At 38.8% G+C, this 25,583-nt stretch overlaps 1 protein-coding gene across 4 annotated transcripts in view; it reads right to left on the reverse strand.

The window, feature by feature from the left end:
- Positions 1-25,583, reverse strand: part of ARMC8 (armadillo repeat containing 8) — an 82,001-nt gene that overhangs the window by 27,053 nt on the left and 29,365 nt on the right. For all 4 annotated transcript variants that reach the window (XM_080933926.1, XM_080933927.1, XM_080933925.1 and 1 more), the window contains exons 6-12: positions 25,058-25,150; positions 22,161-22,241; positions 20,036-20,111; positions 19,848-19,938; positions 18,260-18,320; positions 14,026-14,226; positions 11,334-11,429 (exon numbers count right to left, since the gene is read on the reverse strand). In XM_080933926.1, coding sequence (XP_080790052.1) covers positions 11,334-11,429; positions 14,026-14,226; positions 18,260-18,320; positions 19,848-19,938; positions 20,036-20,111; positions 22,161-22,241; positions 25,058-25,150 — 699 coding nt within the window. The remainder of the gene's footprint in view (positions 1-11,333; positions 11,430-14,025; positions 14,227-18,259; positions 18,321-19,847; positions 19,939-20,035; positions 20,112-22,160; positions 22,242-25,057; positions 25,151-25,583) is intronic.

Here is a 25,583-nt window from a genome sequence, read left to right on the forward strand (position 1 = left end):
GTGGGTACTATGGGCACTTGTATCTACAAATGCAAAAGCATCTAAAGACTGACAGATCATGGAGTGAAGGAAGATGGGGTTAAGGGAGACAGAATGAGAAAAACATAAATAAAGGGCAGGTAGGAACCATAGCCATTTTGAAGAATAGGGGTTTTGCTATGAACTGGGGAATGACCATCAGTGACCTTCCTAGACAATACCTACGTTCAGGGAGAATGATAAAGAGCTGTCAGTACCACCAGTGTAACCATGGAATCTAGCCCCACACTTCATTCCTAAGGTTTTTACAGTGAGGCTATCTTAAATACCTTCCCTCTGGGCATCCAAGATGTAGATTTGTTGATTAAGCTGTTATAAAGCAGACCCTTGCCAAGGTTCTAGGAAGCTCAAAATTGATAATTTGATTTGTCTTCTTCAACAAGATTACCAATCCATAAGGGGTAAAAATGACACAAAATCAGAATATAAACATATAATTCCAGTCCAAAAGGGCATCCAGAAAGGTCATGTGAACAACATGATTTAACCAAAGTATTATATCATGAGTAATAAAGCCATGTATGCAGGGGTAACGGGGAACATCATGGTAAGTACCATGACCAAAATGAGGATAAAAATGTGATTCCAAGGCTTTAAGGAAAAACACATTTCCAGGTCAGAAATCAAAGAGTTAGTGGTGACTATTGCCAAGATCCACTGGCTCATAATAGTCTAATGTACTGCCACATTGCTTTCTAGATCTGGGGTTGGAAAGGCAAGAATAAAAAACCATGATCTCTTATTGTACCTTTCAATGAGCCCAGTACCATGTTCAAAAGCTTTGAAAAGGACTAAGTCATAGCATCTAAAATGGCATCTTGGGACCCTTGAGAACATAACAGTAACGTCAAGTGGAACTGGAAACTGTTGTGACCCTTAGGTCTTGTTGGAAAGTCTATTAAAGACACACTGACCTCTGTTGCAGATGCCATATCCAACCAGCAGTGATACTGGTCTCAGGCTGTCTTTCTGGTGGAAGCAGTCATTTTTTTTCTTCTAGGTACTGGGACTGTAAATCTAACTACAGGATTAAATGTCAGCATCCGACACTGATGATGGTTTGGGTCAATGGACTATGGGTTGCACTGGTGTCTACAGTCATATCTGCGTACTGTTGCATTTGGATTATTGCAATTCTTCCAGGAATGGGCATGGATCTAGTAGAACAGGATGGGAAATCCCTGCCACCAGGACAAAGACCTGTAGGCATGAAAGAAAGACGGTAAAAGTACAGAACCAAACACCACCAAGATGGTTCACTGCACAGACGCCATGGTCAGCAACTCAAAGATGACCATTAGATACGAGAGAAACTTTTAGTCCTTCATTAATAAACTCCAGTAGACTCATAATCCAGTTATAGCCAGGATATAAACCATTTTCTTGAGAGCTTATAAAGAACTAGTAGGATCAGGAATATGTCATTAAAAAAATAAAGTAAAGCAAAACACTCAGATTCAACTCTTCCTCGGCAAGACTCATGATGACACATTCTTCAGAGACCAAAAGAAACAAGGCAAGACAAGACAAAACAAAACAAAAACCCCTTAAGTTTGGACTCTGAACTATGTTTTAAACAGGTCAAGCAAAATGTACATAAAGCAAATCCTCATGGATTTCTGGTGGTATTAGTGAACTTTACAGGCAATTTAAAGCAGGTGGGCTGGGGCCAAACAGGTAGAGTAGATGGCAAAGTGCTCACTGTCTTAACATTGTCATTTGTGGTAATGTACACTTGCAACCAGGCAAGTACAATTTAATTCCAAATGAGTTTATGAGAAAGGTTCCCAGAAGTTCTGTGAAGTGTTCTAAAGACAAAAAATGGCCACTAGCAGCACAGAGCTAGAGGGCAGAGCCTCTTTAATCTCTGGAGATGGTGACTGCGTCCAGGAAGTCTAGTTAAGCAGGGAGAAAGAAACAGATCAGCAGTGAGTGGCTGAAGGACAACAGGGAGGACCTCTGGGCATGGACTGCACTGTTTCAGTCTAGTAAGTGCTGTCAGAGACAGCAATGCACGCTGACTTGAGCTCTAACCCTCACCTAGATGAGCACTGTGACTGTAAGGCCTCATGGTAGTCAAAGAAAAGCTGACTTTCATAATGGTGTAGGAAAGAGAGGGGTAGTAAGAAAGGAGGAGGATACAGACATTGACCTGTGGCTTCCACATGAGCAAGCATGGACTTATGCACCCGCATACACACACACACACACACACACACACACACACACACACACACGCACGCACGCACGCACGCACGCACGCACGCACGCACACCACAGAACTCTAATATATTCTATACTTTGAAGAAATGTGGGTTGTCTCAGCTAAACTTTTTTTTTATGGCTGAACAACAAAAAAAGTATAAATATTATATCAGAAATGTTATGTTGTATGAAAAAACAGCAAATCTATAAAAAATATTACTCCAGGAATTCAATTTTTAAGTCTAATCATTAGCTTATATCAGCACAGAATATAAGCAGCCACCAAATTATATTTTAGTTTAACAAACAAATAGAACTGTTAGAAATTACTATTCAAATAGTGACAAATGTTCCTCTACCTCCTTGTTTACTGCTCCAGGGATGTGAACTGTGCTCTGTCCCAGGAACTGTACAACATAAAAAGTTTATTCTGAATATGCACAGTTATATACCTCACAGTCTTTATGAAGGCCCAGACATACACAATTTACTGAGCAAATACAAGGCTAATACCTATAATAGTCAGGCACTACCTTTAAGTAGCTTTCATTCTAATGATGAACAATACGGCTTGACAAAGTGGTGGCTATTCGAAGATGAAAGAGCCGCATGTTACCTCAAGTTTATACCTATTCTATAAGAAATCTGTCCGTAAAGTCAAATGCTGAAATAGTACCTCTAGCTGGGGATGTAGTTCAGTGGTGGAGTGACTTGCCTAGCATGTACATGCTGGGTTTGATCCCAGCACCTCAAAAGAATAAACAAATTATTTAAAAGAAAAATGCCAAAGATTGAGATAGTATCTGAATAGTTCCTCTCTAGAAATAATTTACAATATGACCACATTTAGATGGTACCCTTTGAGAAACACTAAAATTGATGCAGAAGGACCAGATTTGAAGATTTCCTGCTTTATAGGGCCAAACTTCTGAAACAACTATTTTCATGTGTTGAAGGCAAAGTGTTTCAACAAAAGTTCTTCATAAATGACCTTTGCAAACTCCTTCATAAGCAGTTCATACCGTGGGCTTTGCTATGTGGCCTTCCACATACAGTCCTGCCCACGCCCCCAAGCACTGACTAGCTTGTATCACCGTGCCCTGCTACAGTCATTCGTATTCTGCACGAATCAATTGGCCATGGCAAAACTGGTTCAGTGTAAACAAGACTTTCCATACCCTTATGAAACCTAGGAAGACTACATAGCAATTTACCCTCATCTGTTTTAAATTTACAAGATGTAAACAAATCTTTTCTTCAGTACTAGCCACCTGGGTGATCATGACTGATAAACACACGAATGAATAAATGCATCTCATAATCTACCTAGTGCCAAAACTGACATATGTTCTCAACTCTCTGCTCTGCCATCAGCTAGCGCACACTAAGTGATTCTATACCAAGTTCCCTGGTTTAGACTAACAATACACTCTTCTTGCCAGTTTATACCATCCTTTGACTAAACTAGTGATTGTGATTGTGCCTAAGCAATGTACTAGTTAAGAGCCGGCCATTAGCTTTAGAGAGATTGGGATAGAATTCAGACACAAGATGTATTTATTAGCTGCCACCTTGATCAAACAGACTGCTTCCAGGTTGGGAACCGTTATCTCACGGGTTGGTATGAGGTTGAAGAGAAGTAACATACTAAAAAGTTTACCACAGTGTCCTGCACGTGGTGAGTTCTCAATCAATAGCTGTTCCAGTTACATGGAATTCAGTTTCAAAATACACTGTACCTAGATGTATATGAACTGTATGATTTTTGACCCTCTAACATACTTGATATTTGTTTTCACCTTGGTTAAGCATTTTACTCAAGTAATGTTCCTAACCAGGCTACAGAACTCAGCAAATAGTTTATATCATAAATAAAAACCAGTCCTCTCATTTCCCCAAGGTCCTTCATATGACATCATCACTCAAACACGGGAATTAACTTGTAAGGAATATCTAGTGACATCACACTGTTAGTGCTTAATGATTTTGTGCACGAAAGCAAACAAGTAGCCTCTCCCTCTTCTGGTTTTGTAGGGCTCCATTGCCTTTTACAGACCAAAAGTAAAAGTATAGTTTTTCACCAAAAATCAGTTTATGACAGTGGTTCTCAACCTTCCCAATGATGCAACCCCTTAATACAGTAAGTTCCTCATGTTAAGGTGACCCCACAACCATAAAATTATTTTCATTGCTACTTTATAACTCTAATTTTGCTACTGTTAATAACCTGTAATGTAGATATGTTTTCTGATGGTCACAGGTGACACCTGTTAAAATGTTGTTTAACCCTCAAAAGGTTGAACCCCCACAGATTGAGAATCACTGGTTTGTGGTGGGTTTCTGTTTGTTTGCTGTTGTTTTGTAATACTGTGCTGTGTCAGCACAGAGTGATGGCGTCTTTGTGCAAAGGCCAGAGAATAGGGTGAGTCCTTTAGTCACAGGGGATCATGCTTCTGTTACACTGTCCAACATGCCCTGGGAGTCCAAGACAAATGAGCACGGCTCTATTGGAAAAGAGCCATATTGGCATAGGTTTGAAGTGAATTTTACTTTTCTCGTGTCAAAAAGTTCTTCCCCAACCACTTAAAAATGCAAACTCATTCCTATGGCAGGCGCTGCACAGGTGACAGGTGTGTACTGCTGACCTTCTACTAACGTGTAACTGTGGAGAAGACTGTAATGACAGCCCTGACTGTCCACAAACACAATTTTTTTTCAAGATGTGCTATCTACAGTACTTAATTACTCCAAGTACTTCCTATCCAGAAAAAAATCCAACTGAGCTGCTCATCTGCTTTACAAAGATAATCAAAGACCATATTTTAGCCCATATATTTTTGGTTTATATAACACCTGTATTTTAACTAAATTATAAAGAAATTATAACTACATACCAAGAACTGTATGAAAACACTTAACTTCATGTCTCCATTTAATGACATTCTAGTCAAGTCTTTTGGTTTCTTCTGTCAGCATGTCTACTGTGCACACAGCACTATGGTCACACCTTTGTGGACATGTGACAAACCTGATTTCTCTTTAGAAATACTTACCATCTCGAATGAATGTCACAGGGCTCATTTAGAATTCTTTGGAAGGTCAGCTTTAAAAAGGTAACTTACAATTTAGTCACCAGTTAAGTTAAGGAATTATAAACTCTGCACTTGCTGTATTTACAGCAAAGCCAAGTCCTAAAGGATGCTGTCTGTGGTGCCATGGGAAACCCTTGACATGGTCAGGTGTTTGCTTCAATACACAGGTAAGGCTCAGAAGTGATTCTTTACATCTGCCCAATGGAAGAGGCAAATACAGAATCTGATGCTGTGCTTTTGAAATAACCATTTAGAACTGTCATAAGTTGTAAAACTATGCAAACATGGTCATTTACACTCTTAACCAAAAGACCAAATAACAACAAAATCCAATTATAAACAAAAGATAAAATTTTCCATGGTGAATGGGTAACAAAATTTAAAGAAAGCACAAAATATGAAAACTAACTTCAAATATAAACACCCTATAAAATCTTCCAGCACTGAGAACAGAGGAGTCATGTGAATGCCTTGGGGAATTCGTTTCCTAGGAACAGTGATTATCTGGAGCAATAATGTCAGCATCAATCATGCTGGCAACACTTTGACAACCATAAATAATGTTTGAAAAGTCAGCATTTAAAAATGTATCTTCAATTAATTATTATAAAACAAATATGAAATGAGAGACTCACTATAGAAAGAGTATGTTTTTAAATTATAAGAATTCTTTTTCTGAAATGGAGTTACTGACAATGTGGGCAGTTTACATCATGAAGTCACTTTCTTCATTATAAATCCATATTTACATCTCAAATGTTGTTCATTTTTTTCTTCAAACACACAAAATAGATATATGGTGTTTTATTTTTCTCTGATAAGGTAATTTAAAACAACCAAACAACTGATGCCATTTGCTTATTATGTGGCCAACATCATGCTAAATATAAATACATTATGTTGACTCTTCCTTGCTGGGAAAAGGTTCAGGAAGGAGATTCTCAGGTTTCTTTGTTGCCTCTCTTGTTCTTATTTCTTCTGACATTATTTGTTCTGCTCATATTCTTTTTTAAGTTCAAATTACAGATAAAAAGAACCTAGTCTAATGATGTCATCCACAGTCTGAGCCACTAACAATGCTGAGGCAGGAGCATCATCGCTTAGACCAGAGTGTCAGCTAGCTTGGACATAGGCTGACTCTGCCACTTTAAAAAAAGAAAAAATCCCAACCTTGATTGCTTTGCCTCAGGCCATGTAAAGTTACTGTAACTCCCCAGAAGGCATAACTGAAAACTATTTTCAGTTCTTGAAATGTGAGATAAAAAGCATTTTAAAAGGGTTAAAAATGATGTCCCCAAAGCAATTAGATTTCAATTTCATTCAAAATAACAGGTACACTATAATTTGTTCCAAATAATTCTTTGTGCTCCTATCAAATGCAGCCTGACAACTTCTCAGTCCTCTAGCTTACTAAGGCTGAGTTTTAAACACTGCTGATCTCTCCCCTGAACAACAAAAGAGTGGGTTCAATTAGTCAATGTTAACTGAAGGCAGTACTGACTTTTAAAAAAACAACAGACATTCATCAAGTGGGAAAATACTTCATGTCAGTGTAATATCACCTTTACAAGCAGGCTGAGTGCTTCTACAAACTACACCATATGTTTAGCTTAGAAAATGTATTCCAGATTCGTAATTGTGAATTCTATCAATTTTTGTAAGTCACACACAGAGAAAAAGAGAACCTTGTCACCACCTTGGGGTGCTGAGGATGGTTGCAGGGCTGTGACATGCCAGCTCAAAACTACAGCCCCAGCAACTACTCCCGCACCTCTAACTGTAATACAGCAGTCATGATTACTTCGACATAAAATAGGTTCTCTTTGATCTGTAATCCAGGCTAGTAGACATTTAGAATTAGGATTACCTGCCTCTTGAAAGCTGAGAATTATTTGTGTTTTCTCTATGCTGTATTTAATGCAAGTCCTTGCCTGGAAGGAGCAGACATCGATTTCTCCCATTTAAAGTTCTCTTCTCATGCATACAGGATTGCTGGAGAAGTTGGGACAGCTCCTAATCAAGTCAGGTCAACATCACCTGATAACTGGTACAGAATAATGTAATTCTAAAACACGGCTCATTCATCCATTGCTTTGATTACTCTGTTCACTGGTCATTCATTCTTCAAATGTCTATCGCCAACTGTGCGGAGCAGCGGACGCTGGGTGCTGGGTACGCAGTAGTGAACAACAAGGAACTCCTGCTCTCACGGAGCTCACACTCTAGTTCATCAAAAGTACCGCCAGCTAAAAGGCAAGTACTCAGACATTAGGGGCAACATTCTGAAAGGCTCACCTATGCAGAGCCCCAGAAGGAACAGTGACTACCGTCAGTGCTTCATTAACCTTTTTATTGATAACTTAGTTTTACCCAAAGCAAAGACAGCATCCTTACTTTAGTAACTTCCCTGCAGTTAATTTATTCTGTGCCATGGCCATTTTCCTCCAATGGATATTTCCTAAATTTCTGAAACATTCCATTAGCTCCTTGAAGAGACTGAAAGAGGTGACAGGTGTTCAGTTTCTAATGTCCCTGATGATCAACAGGTATGAAATGGAGTGATGGTCTTCGTGTCTTCATTAGAAAAGAACTGGCTTCAAAACTACAGGACTGCTTGCTACTGCTGGCTCTGCAAGACTTAACCACTCACTGGCAATGCCTGCATATGAATGTTTATTGCTCTACATCCTGTTGTCCTGCCCCAGGAGCTGAACTTCAGCTTTCTAACCAGCACTAGGAGGTGGTACCATTAGGAACTTGACTTGCCCCTCACAGAGACCAGAGCTAATGCCTACTTGGTGTTACTGTCAACTTAGTTACAGCTAAAACACACTATTAAGCTCTCATTTCCTGTCTGTGTCCTTATTCTAACATAATCCACTCAAGAATCAGTGGTTACCAAGTTATCACAGATAAGCTGAATTCTTCTAAGCTGCATGTGACAAGGTATAATACCATTAAGCTCACTGAGCCCATGGTGTCTTGAGCTTTTCTTTCTTCCTGACCCAGTCAATGGTATTACCTTTACTCTCACAATCAGAGCCTTGCTTTATCCTTTTATCTAGACACTAAGCACTTCAGAGATTAGTAAGTATGCCAGAGCGATAAACGATGAAAAGCAAGGAATAAAAACACCAACTTTGCTGTGCACAAGAGAAAGGACAGTTCAGTCACACTAAATGACACACCACCTCCTGTATTATTTTTCCATTTTTGTTTCTATACTTACTCAACAATTTTTTTGTGGGGTGGGGGAAGGGTTGGCACAAGGTCTCATATAGCCCAGACTGGCCTCAAGATTACTATGTACCCAAGAATGACCTTGAAATCCTGATTCTTCGGCTTCCAATCTCCCAAGTGTTGGAATGACAGGTGTGCAAGTCCACACTCAACTCTTGTTCAACAGGTATTTCCTGAGTTCTTCTAAGTTGTAGGAACAGTTGGTTTTTATTATTGTTTTTAATGGAAATACAGTGACATGATTCCAAAAAAGGGATACCAAAGGACATGGAGATCATGTTTAGTTTTACCCTAAATTTTGTCTGACTAAAGAAATAACGCAGCAGACCTTTAGCCATCTTTCAAAGCCCAGAGAGAAGTGGGGGTGGGGGGGATCCTAGAAGAGAGATGGCTGCCATTTTCCTTTACGGTACGGCTGTGTTTACTTCTCACTGTGCCTGGGTGTTGCTCTGGTTTTCTCAGATTTTTTTCTTTTGTCTTTCCTTAGCTGGACACAGTAGGACACTGTGACGAATATTATCTACTGAATAAGTTCCTGTTTCCACTATGAAAACCAGACCAATTGAACATTTAATCTTTATGGCTAAAACATGCAAAAATTGAAAATAAAACTGTGTTTTGAGGGGCCTGGCAAATTTCTTCTCAAGATTATTCACAGTATTATCAGTATACTGAAACTCTATATTGACAAGTATAAACACTATATTAAAAATAATTACAGTGTATGCTAAGAATCTACACAAAAATAAAACCAAATTACATAAGGCATGAGTATAAAAGAGAAAGAAATATTTCATGGGAAAAGTAAATTCAATCTATCCAACCAATCATTCCAATGGAAAGAAAGGGATAGAAATAAGTGCATTCAGGGAAGTTATCACTTTGTATACACTGAAAATAAGGGTTTTGTTCTCACTTCTAAGACCAGTCTTGAAGCAGAATGTCTATAATTCTCACTTTTCTTCAGTGACTTCTATGAACTGTAAACTACTCAGCAATTTCGCAGAATTAAGGAACTTCCTAAAAACACTATATAATCCCATCACAGAAGAATAGCACAGTAACTTTTCTTTACCACACACATAAAAACTATAGTTTTTTAAACAATTATAACTTATTCTTTATTTGTTATCTTTCTACAGAAATGATCAACAGCCTTACCAGACATTTGTACACATTGTGAATACAGGTTTTAGTAGACTATTGATTAGACTGTTACGTTGCAAGTACTTCTAGGACACGGTATCACGTATTAAATCATTAATTCCAAAACAATCATTTATTGACAAAAGTACAAAGAAGTACAAATGAACATCCTATTCCCTTATGGTCCATCTATCTAACTCCCTTTATTCTAGGACATGGTCTATTGGAGCTGTAAGGATATATAAAATATTCTTCCTGTTTCCTAATAACTCGATCATAAATTACACACTCCATGTCATCATCAATTTAATCTATATGAGTTACCATCAAAACGTCGTCTCTTGTGATACACCACATGTCTAAAGTGAACAAAATATTTCAGTGTCAACATCCATAAACCAAGGTTAGACACAGGTAACCACATATCTAATGTTTGCTTTGAAGTAACAGTTTACAAGTGCAAATCACAGGTGTCAAAAATGACATTTATAAGTCATGTACTAGAAACACTTTAAGAGGTCAAAAACCTCTCACTAGCTGCGATGCATGGAAAACTCAGCTTGCTGTTGGCTGTGCTTTTTTAACTGGTTTAAAAATCAAAGCTCCTCAAACTCTAATCCTATTGCTGTTCCTTTGATTTCTTCAAGGATGATTCTTTTTCAATGTGTTTCTCCAACATACTTAAGGTTGGTTCCTTTATTTTGCTAACAAGCCTAAAATTCTTCTCTGAATCATGGTAAGTGTGAAAACGTAATCTCTCTCATGATCCTCCTTAAAATACCAATACAGATAGAGAGTCAGTCAATTGTCATGTTCAATAAAAAATGTTACTACAGCCACTCATGACAGGACATGTAGTTCGGCTGACTGATGTCTGCAATCCCCTTGTGTGGAATCCATCAGATTTTAAGTTTTTGAGTGGTAAATTCTAGCCTTTTAGTTTGTTGGGGGAGCCAGGTTAGAATTTAACACTACACTGTACTTCTTACCTAGAACTACTTTCATAAAGAACATGAGTTCAGTGTCAGACTAACATGGGGGTGAGGTACCAGTGAGACATTTCAGAAGAGCTGGTAAATTCAGATGACCACTCACTGAACATAAAATCATCATTCCACAAAGATTTTATTCACATTAAACTTGCACAGTAGCAAAAATTAAAATAAAAATTTTTAAATCAAAACATAAAACTAAGCCACATTATTAAAGAACAATATACAATAGAGATTTGAATTTCTCAATGGCATTAGAAGGAATATCAATAAATAACATTTACAATTCTAGTGTTAGATCTTTCAAAGTGTCTAAAGCTTCACAGTGCTAGAAATGATTTTTATCAGAACACATGCAAAAGTGTGCAACATAATGATTCATATTAATGACACAATCAGCAGGCCAGTTACGTATCATTCCAGCATGGCCATGCCACTCTAGATTCTAAAAACAAACAACCCCCCAAATCCAGGTCCCATTCATTCTTCAATTATGCCTTTGTCACTCTGCTTTATTATATTCAGTCACTGTTAGTGCTCTTCACCACGACTTTCAGGTTGACGTCACTCCCTGCCTGCTGGCTGTCAGGACTGGGGGACGCCCCTCTCCCAGACTCACCTTCTTCCGGATGTCTTCATCATTTGCTCCGAGAGAGGCATAGAGCTTGAATGCAGCCTGGCGAAGTTCATGGGCATGTTTTAAGTCGTGATCAAGCTACAGGTGGTGGGGGAAAGAGAAATTCCAAATTAGTCTCTAAGTTATAGTTCAGTAAAATACAACATAATAAAATAATAAAAATAAACCACGAAAATAAATGAGTTTCAGGGAAAGTAGCAACTATAAACACTGTTACTGGCACTACATAAATTTCCTAGCTACTCTAGATCTCACATTTGAGATCTTGCTGTGTCTGTGTCAGAGTGACTTGAAATGCAGTCTACTTCTGTCTGATCTGGTATTGATGCGACTCAGAGCCGGGTCTCCAGATGGTAGTTAGTTGTCAGTGGCACTGATGTTTGCTTCCATTGGCTCTTGAAAACGGGACAGAGAGAAGGGACAACCAGACTTATACAGTCTTCAACTGCAAGTTGGACAAAATGAATGTTATTAAACTAAAAGTTTCCTAATTTTTGACATTTAAAAACTTTTAGAAATAGGAAGCCCTCTGTAAAAACCCTTGGCAATCAATATACAAAGGTCACCACCACTATCTATTACATGTATGTCCAGGATTATTAAAGAAAAATTTTGGAATAAACTATTAGCATGAAACAATTACTGCTATCTCTAGATATACATAACTGGCTATATGTTAGCAATTCTACAAACCTGTTTCCTAACAAATTACCATAAAATTAAAATAGAAACATCTTTCATATTTAAATACAATTTGCAACTATACAAGATGCATCAATAATATTTTAAACTTTAAGTAAATAACATCAATCTAAATGAACCTATTTTGGGAAGGTGAACTCTTACCTTAGTTTGCAGAACTACTACTGTTTGCCTACTATTCAGAACACTATGAAACCCTCTTCCTAAACCTCCTAAAGCACTAGCTGAATCAGCTACAACCCAAGCAGTGACAGCACTGTCACTAAGCATTGTAAGTTAGCTGCCACTGGCTATGAATTTAGGATAACGAAATGCTCCAATCACAAAGTATGCAATATATATGAGAGGTGGTTCTGAATACACTCAGCAGAGAAGCTCTAAAAAAGCGGGTGCTGATGACTTGCTTGAAGGGCTGTCCCTAGAGCATGAAACTCTTCAAGTCCTCACACATTCCAGCCATAACTTCTACCACAGAACACAAATGTGGACTGATAACATGACAATCACCTACTTACTAATGTGAGAACTTCCCTCTATAGGTTTAATATCTGCACTTTTGTAGCTAAAACATCACTGGATAATCCAACACCATAAAGTTTTCAAATCAAGCATTCACTCATGCTTGTCATCTGGAGTCATTTAAAATTTATTCCAGTTTTATAAGGAAAGAAACTAAATGAAAAAGTTTCTAAACATCAGGAATAACCCTCCACATGCAAGTGAAGCACATTACACATGATGACATTCAAAGCTTGTAAGTCAGTTTCCTGAGGCATGTTCATTTTCCTCCTTCCCTTGCTGGGGAGGGAAACTCAGGAGGCCATCAGGACTCCCTAGTGTATTTTGCATTGGTGAGATATTTTATCAGTGTGAGCAAACACCACAGGGAAACAGGCATAAGGCTATGTGTCCATCACTGCTACTAGGAAAAAATGCTACCCAAGGACAAGTAAACACATAACTTTAGTTTTATTCTTGCTATCTTGTGTGTGGGGTGGGGTGGAGAGATAGGGTCTTTTGTTATGTAGCACAATTTGACATCAAATTCACTGCTCTCCGGCCTCAGCCTCCCAAGCGTCAGAATTACAGACATGTGCTGTCACATCTGGCTTCTAACCTGTAACTTTAATGCAGAGGGAAGCGTGTGTAACTAATGCAAGCCCCATGGACAGTTATTTCAGGCCTCCCTAAAAACAGAGAAAAAAACATGCATATAATTTATTTTCAACATAAAAATGACAAATAGGACACTGCCCGCTGGGTGAATAGCTTCAGAGTCAGAGCACATGAAAGATGAAGACAGCAGTCATTCTTGGGACCACTGCCACAGTCACAAGCTGGCCTTCACCACAAATCTGCCATGACCTCCTTAAATACAGCTATGTTAATAGATTCTTTTAGAGAAATGGAAATGGCAAACAGGCTGCAAGGTAAAAAGTCAAAAAGAATCCCAAACTCCAAAGAACTTTATTTTCAGAGAATGTAAACATGACCTGGTCCTTATTGTCCCTAAACTGAGGTTAATGATACTGTAGCACTTAGCCTTTGACCAAAAGCACAATGTAAAACCAGAACAGGGAAGTCAGGAAAAGAAAGTACAAAGACTGATGGACAATAAACTGGATCAACCAGGCAAAAGTTAAGAAAAATACCAGCTTTGACAGAGAGGGAGAGGGGAGTGGGGAGGGAGGGAGAGATGATTCTGTAACTTTGAACTGGGCTAGATACTGATATAAAGTCAATACTCAATATAGGAACCACACTACTCTGCAGATTTAGCTTAGTTAAGGACAATGCAATTCTCTTCTTGATTTTGTGCTTAGTGAAAAAAAAATCCTAATAATAAACACTAAACAAACTAGGTTTTTAAACCTCACAATCTATCTATGTTAATAAAGATAAAAGATTCCCTTATTTAAATGGGCTCTCAGATGGAACTGTCAACTGTTTCAAAGCTGTGCGCAGTACATACCCTTTTGATGTCGGTGATGGCGCTCACTGAGCTGGGATACTTGAAATAGTCAGCCAGCATGGCGATGAGGTGATCCGTTATGCTAGCGGTTCTCTGCAGCTCGACATCCGGCTCAATCAGATAGGCGAGGGTCTCGGCTCCTTCGACTCTCTCCTCTAGTAATCTCTCCTTGCTGCACATTCGAACCAAACAAGGCAAGGTCTGAAAACAGGGAGATTAATTATTCGCTTTTGGGTAAAGGCAAAAGCTTGATGAAGAGCATTTGGTAACTAAATCAATCCAGTGGTATTGGCTGGAAGTCATGTTTGTATATTTCCTCAACTGGTTTTTAGAGGAAAAAAAAGTTTAAATGCAAAAACAGGCAAAATTCAGGGCAGATTGTTTATTCTAGTGCACAAACCTCTTAATTAGGTTAACAGAAACTCCACTTGTTTTAAAACATTATTGGAGAGCCTTATAAAAGCATTTGAGAACTCCTGACACATCCAACCATGTTAGCAGCTCTGCCCCATTTATCTGCTCAGCCTAAAAGAAAGCTGGCCGTTTAATCCGCAGTGATATACTTTCCATAGCAATATGGTTGGCAACCCTCTTATTTTTTGTTTTAGAAATTAGTATCTACAGGTGCAAAAGCAAAACATAGCTTTAAAAGATTCTTGCCTCCATCAAATTCCACCAGCTCTAAAATGTCAGTAACCTGTTTCAATCACAGTTGCTAACTTTTCCCAGTACCACACTGGAATGAATGTGGTGTCTCTAGTTCAACTGTTCTTCTGAGCTGCTTCAAAAACTCTGACCCTGGGCTTGGTAACTTCTCTATATTAGGCTCTCACAACTGCCTCATGTATTTATTATTTCTGAGGCTCATGAATCTGACTTAAGGGATATGTAAAAGTAGACATTAAAGTGTTAGTAGTTACAGGAGGCTGTCTCGACCACCACAGTCAACGATGCTTCACTGTTTTCTGGATCCCTGCTCAATTCCTCCTCCAAATGTGGTAAGCCAATGGACTGTATGGGGTTATCTACTGGAGCATAACTGCCTCAAAGACAGCTGCATCATCCTGTTCTATTTTTGACCACAGAAGCCAACATGGTGAGTACCACCAGTGTCTTATTAGGCTAGTTCAGGCTTTACATCTTAACTGTAGGCTTCTGAGGAGAAGCTCCTATTCTATTCCTAACATTCATAATTATTAATATTTGTTAATACTATAAAATCATGGTAAGTTCAATGCTCCCAACTGAGGCATTTGAAGATAGTACTACTAAACCCATGTTAATTAGAACATAATACGGGTCAGTGAAATAAGCCAGTCCTTTACAAGACAGTTCTTAGTAGTCTATGTATAGGTGTTTACTCAGGAGGACTTACGTTTTTTCACCTAAGACTAATGCAACCTAGTCGTTAATTGATCTACTCGTGTCTGACTTCCTAGTGCTTTGTTTTGTTCATACTTTTACTGTGTAGTTCAAAATGGTCTCAAGCTTGTAACCCTCCTGACTTAGTCTCATGAGTAAAATTTATATTTATTTGTTTATTTGCTTATTTGTTTTTCCAGACAGGTTTCCCTATGTAGTTCTGGATGTCCTGAAACTCACTGTGTAGACCAGGTTAGCTTTGAACGCAGAGATCCATCTGTCTACCTCTGTCTTTGCCTCCTGAGTACTGGGATTAAAGGCGCATGCGGCCACTGCCCAACTTAAACTTAATGTTCTCAGTGATCCTTAAACTCAACTTTTCAACAGTGGTAATTCATTTGTTCTTTAAAGCAACTAAGACATAAAAATGTGTTAATACATGGCTAGCCTCACAATACTTCTGTGAGATAGGCTGTGAGAATTATTGTCTCCATTTTCATAACCAGGTATTGAAGCGTAAGGTATCTCAAACTAGTCAGAAGCAGTCGTGCTAAACCTAGGTTTCAGCTCAGGACTGCCAGGTATGGACAAAGGTTCAGATATGCCTAAGGTCAGGATGCATTTGCCTTGTAACACAGATGATCACTGTTTTATTTATTTATTTAGTCTCTTATGCATTCTGACATCTGACTGTGGAGGTGAGATACTTTACTTGTATAACTGGCAAACAATTTTTTTCTTTATCTGCATTTATTTTTATGCTGAATTTATTCCCATGTCATAAGTTTTTGCTTCTTAAGTTTCTTCTGGGATATCTTTTTCTTCTGTGCAACCTCCTCTTCTGGCTTTGGAACAATCTGTTCCTTCTCAGTGAGGATCATCTCACTGTGGCAGGGGGAGCTCATGTGTGGGTTAATTCCACCATGAGCTCTGTAGGTTCACCGGCGCATCTTAGGTGCCGTGTTCACCTGGATGTGTTCAATGACTAGAGAATCTACAGCTAAACCCTTAAGTTCAGCATCACTCTCTGCATTCTTTTCTTTTTTTTTAACCAAAACTTTTAATCCCAAGGATTCTCACAAACATATTACAAATGACAGCATGAAAAAAAATCTTGCATAGTAACTGAGTTCAGCTCTACAGCGTACTCTGAAACTGATAGGACAGTGGTATCTAAGTCTTACATTTCCAAATAAAGACGTTACAACAGCTCTGCATCCACATACAGCAACCAGGAAGGAACCGCTTTGAAAACCTTCTGAGTGTGGTTCCTACCCTTTCCCTGTTGGCTGTGTTCACAGCAGCTTTGAAAGACTGCTTCACCATTTCACCCACGGTGCCACACCGTGTCTCTGCTACTACAGGAACGAGAACTTTATTCAATTTCCGCCGGTTGCTTTATATCATTAGTACATCACAGTTAAAACTGGGCAGGATCTAGATTTATTTCAGTCTATGAAAAAACTAAAGCTCAAAGAAACATTGTTAAGTAACAATTCTTGATATCACATGCCTCATATGAGCCATTTGAAGCCATAGAGAATTACATTGCTGTGTGTCACTGTTCCAAGATACAAAACAAATCTGAACAGCTAAAATATTTTTAAAATGCACCAAGCTTATGAAGCCTCAAACAAAACTTTAATTTCCTGTACATACTCCTGTCAAATAAAGTTATTTCCTGTACACTTTTGCAAACTGGTCTTCTATTTCCTTTCATTTGATCTAGATCGGCTATGAGATCAAGGATTTGTGATTTCTCTTCTCCTATCTCTAGAAAGTGGCCTGCTCCGGCTTTGGGAAAAGCTTCTCCTTCTTGGGGATCTGCGCTGAGGTGGAGGACTCCTCCTGAGGTAATCATCTCAAGGATGATGACCCCAAAAGGGAGGCGGGCCATGATTCCGACTTCTCTTTTCATCATTCCACAGTTCCCCTCTCACACGGCAGCCACACAGTGTTCTTCCATCGAGCTCTCGGACAGCATCAGCAGCATCTCGGGGATCCTCAAATTTGATGAAAGCAAAGCCAGGAGGGTCCCAAGCAACCCACACACTTCAGAGTGGTCCATGACAGCCAACAGCCCGTTCTAATTCAGCCTCGTTCCCACTGTTTCCAAGATTACCGCATAAACCTTACAGTCCAACGGACAAGAATCATGATGCATTTCGAGATCCTGGATTCAAAAGGCCCAAGCTCAAATCGTAACGCTCCGACAGGCCCACCCGCTTCCCTCTGGCTCTGCTCCACAGATGCTCTGGGTCCCGTGGCATCCACGATATGGCGGACTCTCTGCATACTTAAGCATGTGCAGCAAAAACTCAGCACTCTTTTTTGGCCATCGACCCTGTGTCCAGCCCCACTGTTTGGCCTGGGTGCACCTACCAACTCCACCGTTATAGCGCCGGAATGGCACACATTGCTTCTTTAAAGTGAAATCCTTCAGATACTTGGTGGCTTTGTGGATATGTATACCCTTGATGGTGTGGGCAGCTTCCCGGGTGTTCTGAACCTCTGGATTTGCATGATTTTGTGGGGTTTTCTCGGTCAAGAGAGTAGTGAACTGTTTTCACAGGTAGTTCTATCTGGCAGCTTACAGGAAGAGCTGGCAAACAATTCTGATTCTATTCCATCTGAGTTCTTATTTGTACAATTTTATACTCTCTGATAAAGGGAATTATAATAACAACAGAATTATTTTATTGTGATATTCATATAAGAATAAATCCAATTTTAGACTACATGCATATCACAGAAAAGCATGGGGTTTAACGGCATTTTAGACAGTACACCCATACCACAACACAAATGTGGAAAAAGAATTAAGAATAACAACATTCATACTCAATATTTTAAAAAGAATTCATTGGCTTACTTTTAATACAATACAGCTGTCATCTGTACGAATTGCTCCAGCTCTGCACATGTAAGTTAAACTGGAATAAAATGACATGAATTATTCTTGAGGTTTAAAGTAAAAAGAAATACTATTTGCTTTTAAGAGTTTATGAAAAATAAAAAACCCAAACACTATGACAAGATTTTGACATTCTTCATATGAAAGTGAGTTAGCTCAGAAATAAAAAAACAAAACTAACACATTCTATATAGTAGGCTAGCTATAAAAAAAAAAAAAAATCCAAAATGAGTGGATACATTTTGAAGCCACGTGCTGGGCATAAAGTGGTTTTTTTGGTTTTGTCTACATCTCTTTATCTTCTATCCTGTCAATCTCTCTGTCTCTCTTTCCTTTTCATTTCTTTTTTCCTCCTATACTTCTTATGCTTAAAATCTTCCCTGACAAAAAGGAAAGAGATGTTAAGGTACATGAAAAGGGTTAAGGACCTTATTTAGGAACAGTCCAAGTCCACCAGCAGTAGAAAAATCACAAAGACAATGCAGCTTTCCAACAAAAATTAGGATTTCAGGGGGCTGGAAAGATGGCTCAGAGGTTAAGAGCACTGACTGCTCTTCCAGAGGTCCTGAGTTCAATTCCCAGCAACCACCTGGTGGCTCACAACCATTTGTAATGGGATCCAATGCCCTCTTCTGGTACATCTGAAGACAGCAACCGTGTACTCACGTACATAAAATCAATAAATCTTTAAATAAATAAATAATTCCCAAAAAGAAAAGGAATTAGGATTTGGACGTCTCAACAGTAGCTCTCCAGGTTGGAGAGTGATTCAATTCTACTGAGAATTTACTCCATAGTTATATCTAGCTTTGAATGAAAATAAATACAATCCAAGAAAAATTTAAAAAGAATCACGGGGGCTAGAGAGATGGCTCAGAGGTTAAGAGCACTCTTCCAAAGGTTCTGAGTTTAATTTCCAACAACCATATGGTGGTTCATAACTATCAATAATGACATATGATGCTTCTTTTGATGTGCAGGCAGAAATGATGATGATGATGATAATGATGATGATGATGATGATGATGATGAAGATAATAATAATAACAGGCCTTATAATTGAGGGGGGAAAACAAATCAAACAAAATAACTAGAGGCAAATACTCAATTTAAATCTGAAACAAAAAAATAAGCAAAGAAACCTGTAATACAAAATTCTAATTTTTCTTTTGGAGTTAAACCCAGCATAGAAGTCTGCACAACCCATACTCAACATATAACTGTTTTGATAATGCAACCAACACTCTAGTTTCCTTATCTTTGTCTTCCTAGCTGAGTATTTAGAATGCATCGCCATTTAGAATTCTATTATTTTAATCTAAAGACAAGGAGAGCATATGGCAGATTTAATAATTTTTTATAAAGTTTTATTACAGCCTTGTTCCTTTATACCAAATATAAAAGAACATGTTCAATTTGGAAAATATAAGCCAGCCTAGTGAATTTCAGATTTCAAAACCCAACAAAATGGCAGTGGAAGTGAGCATCATGCAACCATACTCCTCCAAGTTAACAGAATCTCCTCCAAGGCTGTTTTGACTTTTACCATTTTGCTGACGTGAGCTGCATCTCAATAGGCTTATCCCTCTGTAACATCTTCACAAATATCTGTGGTAACAATTCCCCATCCACCAAAACTAGAAAGAAAACAAAAACCAAAGAGTAAGAAAATCCTATAAATCTGTGATCTTCATAAATTAAATCACTTAGGTGTCACAGAAAGTTCCAGCCTACCATTTACCAGGGTCATCGATACCTGGGGATTCTCAAAAGCTAAGACCGAGAAGCATTTCAGTGCTTGCATTTGAACCTGTAAAAACAAAACAAACCATATTTTCATTACTTGATTTTTTGAAATCTGATTTTAATGCTTCAGAATCTAAAGTACTCTTCTGAATAATTATTTAATACTAGTTATTATGACAGGCAGGAGGCATGGCTCAAGCAGGCCTGAGTCACTCATTAGGACTGTGAAAAAAGACCATGGTAATGACAATAACTCCTGCATATGCAGAGATATCAGAAGCCAAGTAGTTTTTAAAATAAAAGAACAAGTAAGAAAGTAGCACTTAAAACCAATAGAAAAATTCCCAATCAAATCTAAAAAACATCATACAATTATAAGCTTTATAAGGTAGAGGACGAAACTTAATAAAAATGATCAAGCCCCTTTCAAATGGGACATGTCTTTTTCTGTACAGAGGCCTTACGTAAAGGATTCTGGATTTTTTTTACTTTGTTTTGTTTTTTTTGGTGTTCTTATACGTGTGTGTGAAATAGAGTTGTGGCTTAAATCAAGAAGTAATGTTGCCATAAAGGTTAGAGAGGGATTAAGCTGTATTCTATGTTCTATCTCTGAGACCCCCCCCAGAGCAGCTAAGCGGATGACCTCAGGCATCCTCACCACCGAGCCTGATGCTACACAGAACCACCTTGGGAGGCAGGCAGGCTCTGCAGTGCTGGCTCATGCGCTCGGCTGTAGTCTGCAAGAAGCTATGACACTGACAGACACTTCCCTCCTCACAAACTCTTCAAGTTTTAAAATGTGTTATGGTCAATAAGTCTGGGCAGAAAAAGATGGAAAATTTTTAAAATGAGGAATTAATGAAGCTGGAGGGTTGCAATAACAAAAGGTCAACAAAGAGCTGCCTGAAAAGCTGTTTTTCTTCCTTTTTTCTTTCAGAAGTCTATTTGGAATACCACATGGGGTAGGCAGCTGGGCAGTAACAAGAGAAGCACCGACACCTCTACAACTATTTTTTAAAAGTATTATTTTTATTCTTTGAAAACTTCATAAAGCATACCATGTATTCAATCTAATCTACCAGGTGCTACATCTTATTAGCAGCTGACAGCTACTGAAGGGAAACTCACTTTTATGGGTGTGGCCAATGGTAGGGTGTCTATGCTTCAGTGCATGGCCCTACACCCATCTGCACATGGCAGAAATGACTGGACTTGGGGAGCTATCAACAACAACAACAACAGAGGACATAAAGTTGGGAGGAACCCGTGAGGTCAGTCTCAATGGGTAGTTGGAGAGAAGTGCAATGATAGTCTCTGTGTGGTCAGTACACAGCTCCTTGTTAGCTAGTTTTGCACTGGTGCCATATGCATTCCTAACCTGTAGCTTTCACCAATAAGCACATGGTGGACATCTGAGGTGGGGCCTTACCACAAAGGACACTAAGAGCAGGGCAGAGCAGTGTCACAACAGAGAGTGAAACTGAGTGCTTCCTTGCTCTGATTTATTTAGTTTTCACAAGACACAGGAAAATGCCCCACTATTTCTATGGTGGTTCTCATAGCTGTGCAATGGTGAATGGCTAAAGTTTTGACTTCATATTTAATAATGGATAATAATATTGATGATCTATACATAAAAGGCAGCAAAGAATATTATTAAGCCTGAAAACTTTTGACATCTTAACTCAAAACACAAAACAGAGTACATATGTAAGTATATACCGTAGAGTCACCATACCTCAAGAAAGACTCTAAATAGAAAATTCAAAGCCTGCCCTGGACCACCAGCCACTACTCCTATACACATGAAGGCACCAGCCCAAGCAACAGATTCAGCACTGTAAACTGAAACCTGAAATACTTCTTCACAAATTAAAATCCACAACTCATACATAAAATGTCATTAAAAATGAACAAGGACAACTGTTTCTCAAAGAAGAACAGGCTGTAGTAACATACACCCGGTACCACCTTACTGATGGAACATAATACCATCCTGGATGAATAGATGGGAAGAAATCTACTCCTGATCACAGAAGCAGCAATAAAATATGAGGGATTCTTTCTATTAATGAAAATGACATACAATCTGACATAATTTTTTACATCTTACTTTGTAAGAGGGTGAGGTTAGTAGATGAGCAATGTTCTGTACTGCCCCATGGTTAAACAAAATTGTTTGATGATCTGGCCCCTGCAAGAGAAGAAAATACAGTAACACATTAACAAAATTCATGATCCCAATAAAATCCCACTTCTTTAAAGTGAACTATATTTCCCACAGCACATTTTTCTCAGTTGCCCTGTGATTGAACAAACTCAAACCCCAAAGCAGGACAGAGAGACCTTAGTATATAAGGTGCTGTCATAACTTCCCCATGACATGCTTCCTTACCTCCCAAGAATAAGGGAAAAGGATCTAAGGCAGTGGTTCCCAACATTTAATACAGTTCCTCATGTTGAGGTGATACATAACACAAAATTATTTTTGTTGCTACTTCATAACTGAAATTGTGTTGTTAAGAATCAGAACATAGATATATGATACACCAGATATCTGACGTGTGACCCACAGGCTGAGAACCCCTGTTCTAGGTGGCTGAGACAGGATAGTGGATGTGTGCTTGTGTAGAACTTAGGTTCCAGTGATAAAAGCCCAAAGTACAAGGGCACTTACTGTCAGCTATGCATCTAGAACTGTACAAGCATCCTTTATAACGACTTTTTGACAATCAAGGTACAGACTTTAAGCACATTTTCCTTCCTCTCAGCTCATTAACACATCTGCAGACAAAATTATGGGAACTGCTCACTGGGTACTTGCTACGGTGTGAGTACTATTCTAAATGCTTTCTCTAAACCATCTATTTTGATTGCTCATCATAAACATAATGGAGACTGCTATGGGGAAACAAACAAAAAGCAGGTCTCCTAAAAATTTGTCTCATTTTGAAGTCTCATGCAACTAGCGTCTGTACAGCAAAGGAAACAATCATGTGAAAAGGCAGCCATAGAATGGCGAAAAATCATTAACAACGTAGTCATCCAACAAGAGGATTAGTGCCTAGAATATACAAAGAACTAACAAAAACTGAACAGCAAGAAAATGCTAGTCCAGACACTGGCAGCGACGATCAGAATGGCTAAGGAGGAAGGGCTGTCTTGAACACCTGCACCTCTCTGTGCCTCTCACTCTGCAGCCAAACTTTCTGTGATGTGAGGTGAACTAATTAATTATAATGTATTATTTTCTGTTCTTTATTTCATAAATACAAAAAAGAAGTTGGGCACTGTGGCCGACACCTATAATCCAAGTAGTGTGAAGGCTGAGCAGAAGGCTCACTATTCAAAGCCAACCTAAGCTACAGGACAAGAACAGTAGTCAGGTGTCGTAGTGCACACCTTCAGTACCTTTCAAGACACTATCTCAAAACAAACAACAACAAGAACGGAAGAAAACAAACTGTATATAAGCAAATCTGTGTATGTTTTGCTCCATTTTAACACAAAGGTTAGAATACTAATACAGCTCTAAACCCTTTCAATTCTTTTCAGTTTAATCTTCAGATCCGATCAGTTCAGACAAGTTTTCTCATTTGTCCTGTCCCATGTCTATGAAATGGATGCTTCATAATTATTTTAGATTTCAGTCTCTTGATTCTTCTCTAAGGTCTAAATCATCTCTCAATAGGACTACTAACAAAAGCTGCATTTACAAATCAAATGGAAGCAAAAGATTCTCATAATTAAGCACAGCAGCAAGGCCATATGGACAACTGTTTTCAAAGACACACAAGGCTACTGTGCACCGAATCATTACTGTTGGCATGGGTTCAGCTCATGTCCCTTGAGCAAGTTCACTTAGATCTCAGAATACTTAAATGTGATCATTTAATAAGAATACTAAACTATCAGACAAAAAGAAAGATTAGTTAAGGTGATTTTTCTCTAATAAAACTACTAGTAGTGGTTACAGGTGGCTGACACACAGCTCTCCAGTTAAGCAGAAGTGATGTAATGACCTCTTCACCTCTGACCACATCACTCTGCAATTCCAGGTGCTGAGAAACTTCTGGTGCTCAACCCTGAAAGCCACTTGAAGAAATGGGACTAAGATATCACTCTGTTATTAGGAATACTTACACCTTGTGAGTTCGAACCCATAGTTAGAGAATGAATTCCAGCAAAGTTTTATTTTCTATGAGTTGGCCTACACACATTCAAAACTATCAAGAACAGAAATCTCAAGGATTTGGGGGAAGTTGGAGCAAAACAAAACACAAAACTCTAATATTAGTGAAGATATGCTAAACAGCACAAAAGAGTGAGCCTCCTGCTGTAGGTAGTGCTGTAGGTAGGTAGGTATATTTATTTTGTACTTCCTTCCTGAGGCCAGAAGTGCCCCACCTGGCATCTGAGTTACATATGATAGGAAGGCAGGCAGGCAATGCTGTCCTCAGTCACAGTCTGGATCATCAGAACATACACAATAAACCCAGTAGAAGTTAGAAAGCATTTAGGAATTATCAAACCTACAAATAAAGCCAAGAGGTGGTGGCACACGCCTTTAATCGCACACTTGGGAGCACTTGCAGCCTTGTAGAGGCAGGCAAGCAGATCTCTGAGTTCGAGGTCAGGTAGTCAAGATAACCAGGGCCTTTTAAAAGCACAGAAACTGGACCTTTGAGACACTGAGCACATGCAGGCGAGGTGCTGCTGCTCTGCTCTCTTCCCACACTGCCCTCAGACCATTATATTAAAGAGAGGCTATCAAGCACTTCTTTTAAGTGAAAAGGTTAAAGCTCTCACTAAGAAGACAAACATGCAGTATGCTGAAGTCAATAAAATTTACACAAGGCTCAGAGAAATGTCAAACAGCACACTCATCCCTAAGTATCACACTCACAGCCAGAAAGCAAGACAGGGTGCATTTCAGGCTTCAACAATCAGCTCTGTTACGTACAAGAAGACACACAAGTTTCCAGTGAGAACATTTACTCTAGTTCTTACTTTGCAACAGTGTGAGAAGATCTGGCAGATATATTCCTGTGTATATCGGGATCTGCTCAGTAGCGCCATGAGGTGTGGTATCACTGTGGCGTCCTGGAAGGAGGGGAAAGAACAGACAGCAACAAGAAACTTGGGCACTAAGCGTACATGTGAGTCTTTCTACAAGTAAGCACTTATTTTATGTATCTAAGTACACTGTCGCTGTCTTCAGACACACCGAAAGAGGGCATCAGATCCCATCACAGATGGTTGTGAGCTACTATGTGGTTGCTGGGTATTGAACTCAGGACCTCTGGAAGAGCAGCCAGTGCTCTTAACCACTGAGCCATCTCTCCAGCCCCAAAGTTTCTTATCTTAATGGTATTAAATCAAGTCTCTTTAAGGTATAGCAAAAAAAAAAAAAAAAAAAAAAAAAAAAAAAAAAAGCATCATGGCCATCAGACCTGTTCAAGCATAGAATAAAGAAAGATGTTCTCAGTCATCCTTGAAAATAAAATCCAAGACAAAGAACTTAATCTCTCTCCTG

The sequence above is a fragment of the Micromys minutus genome (genome assembly GCF_963924665.1).
Source record: "Micromys minutus genome assembly, chromosome: 21".
Taxonomy (NCBI): Eukaryota; Metazoa; Chordata; class Mammalia; order Rodentia; family Muridae; genus Micromys; species Micromys minutus.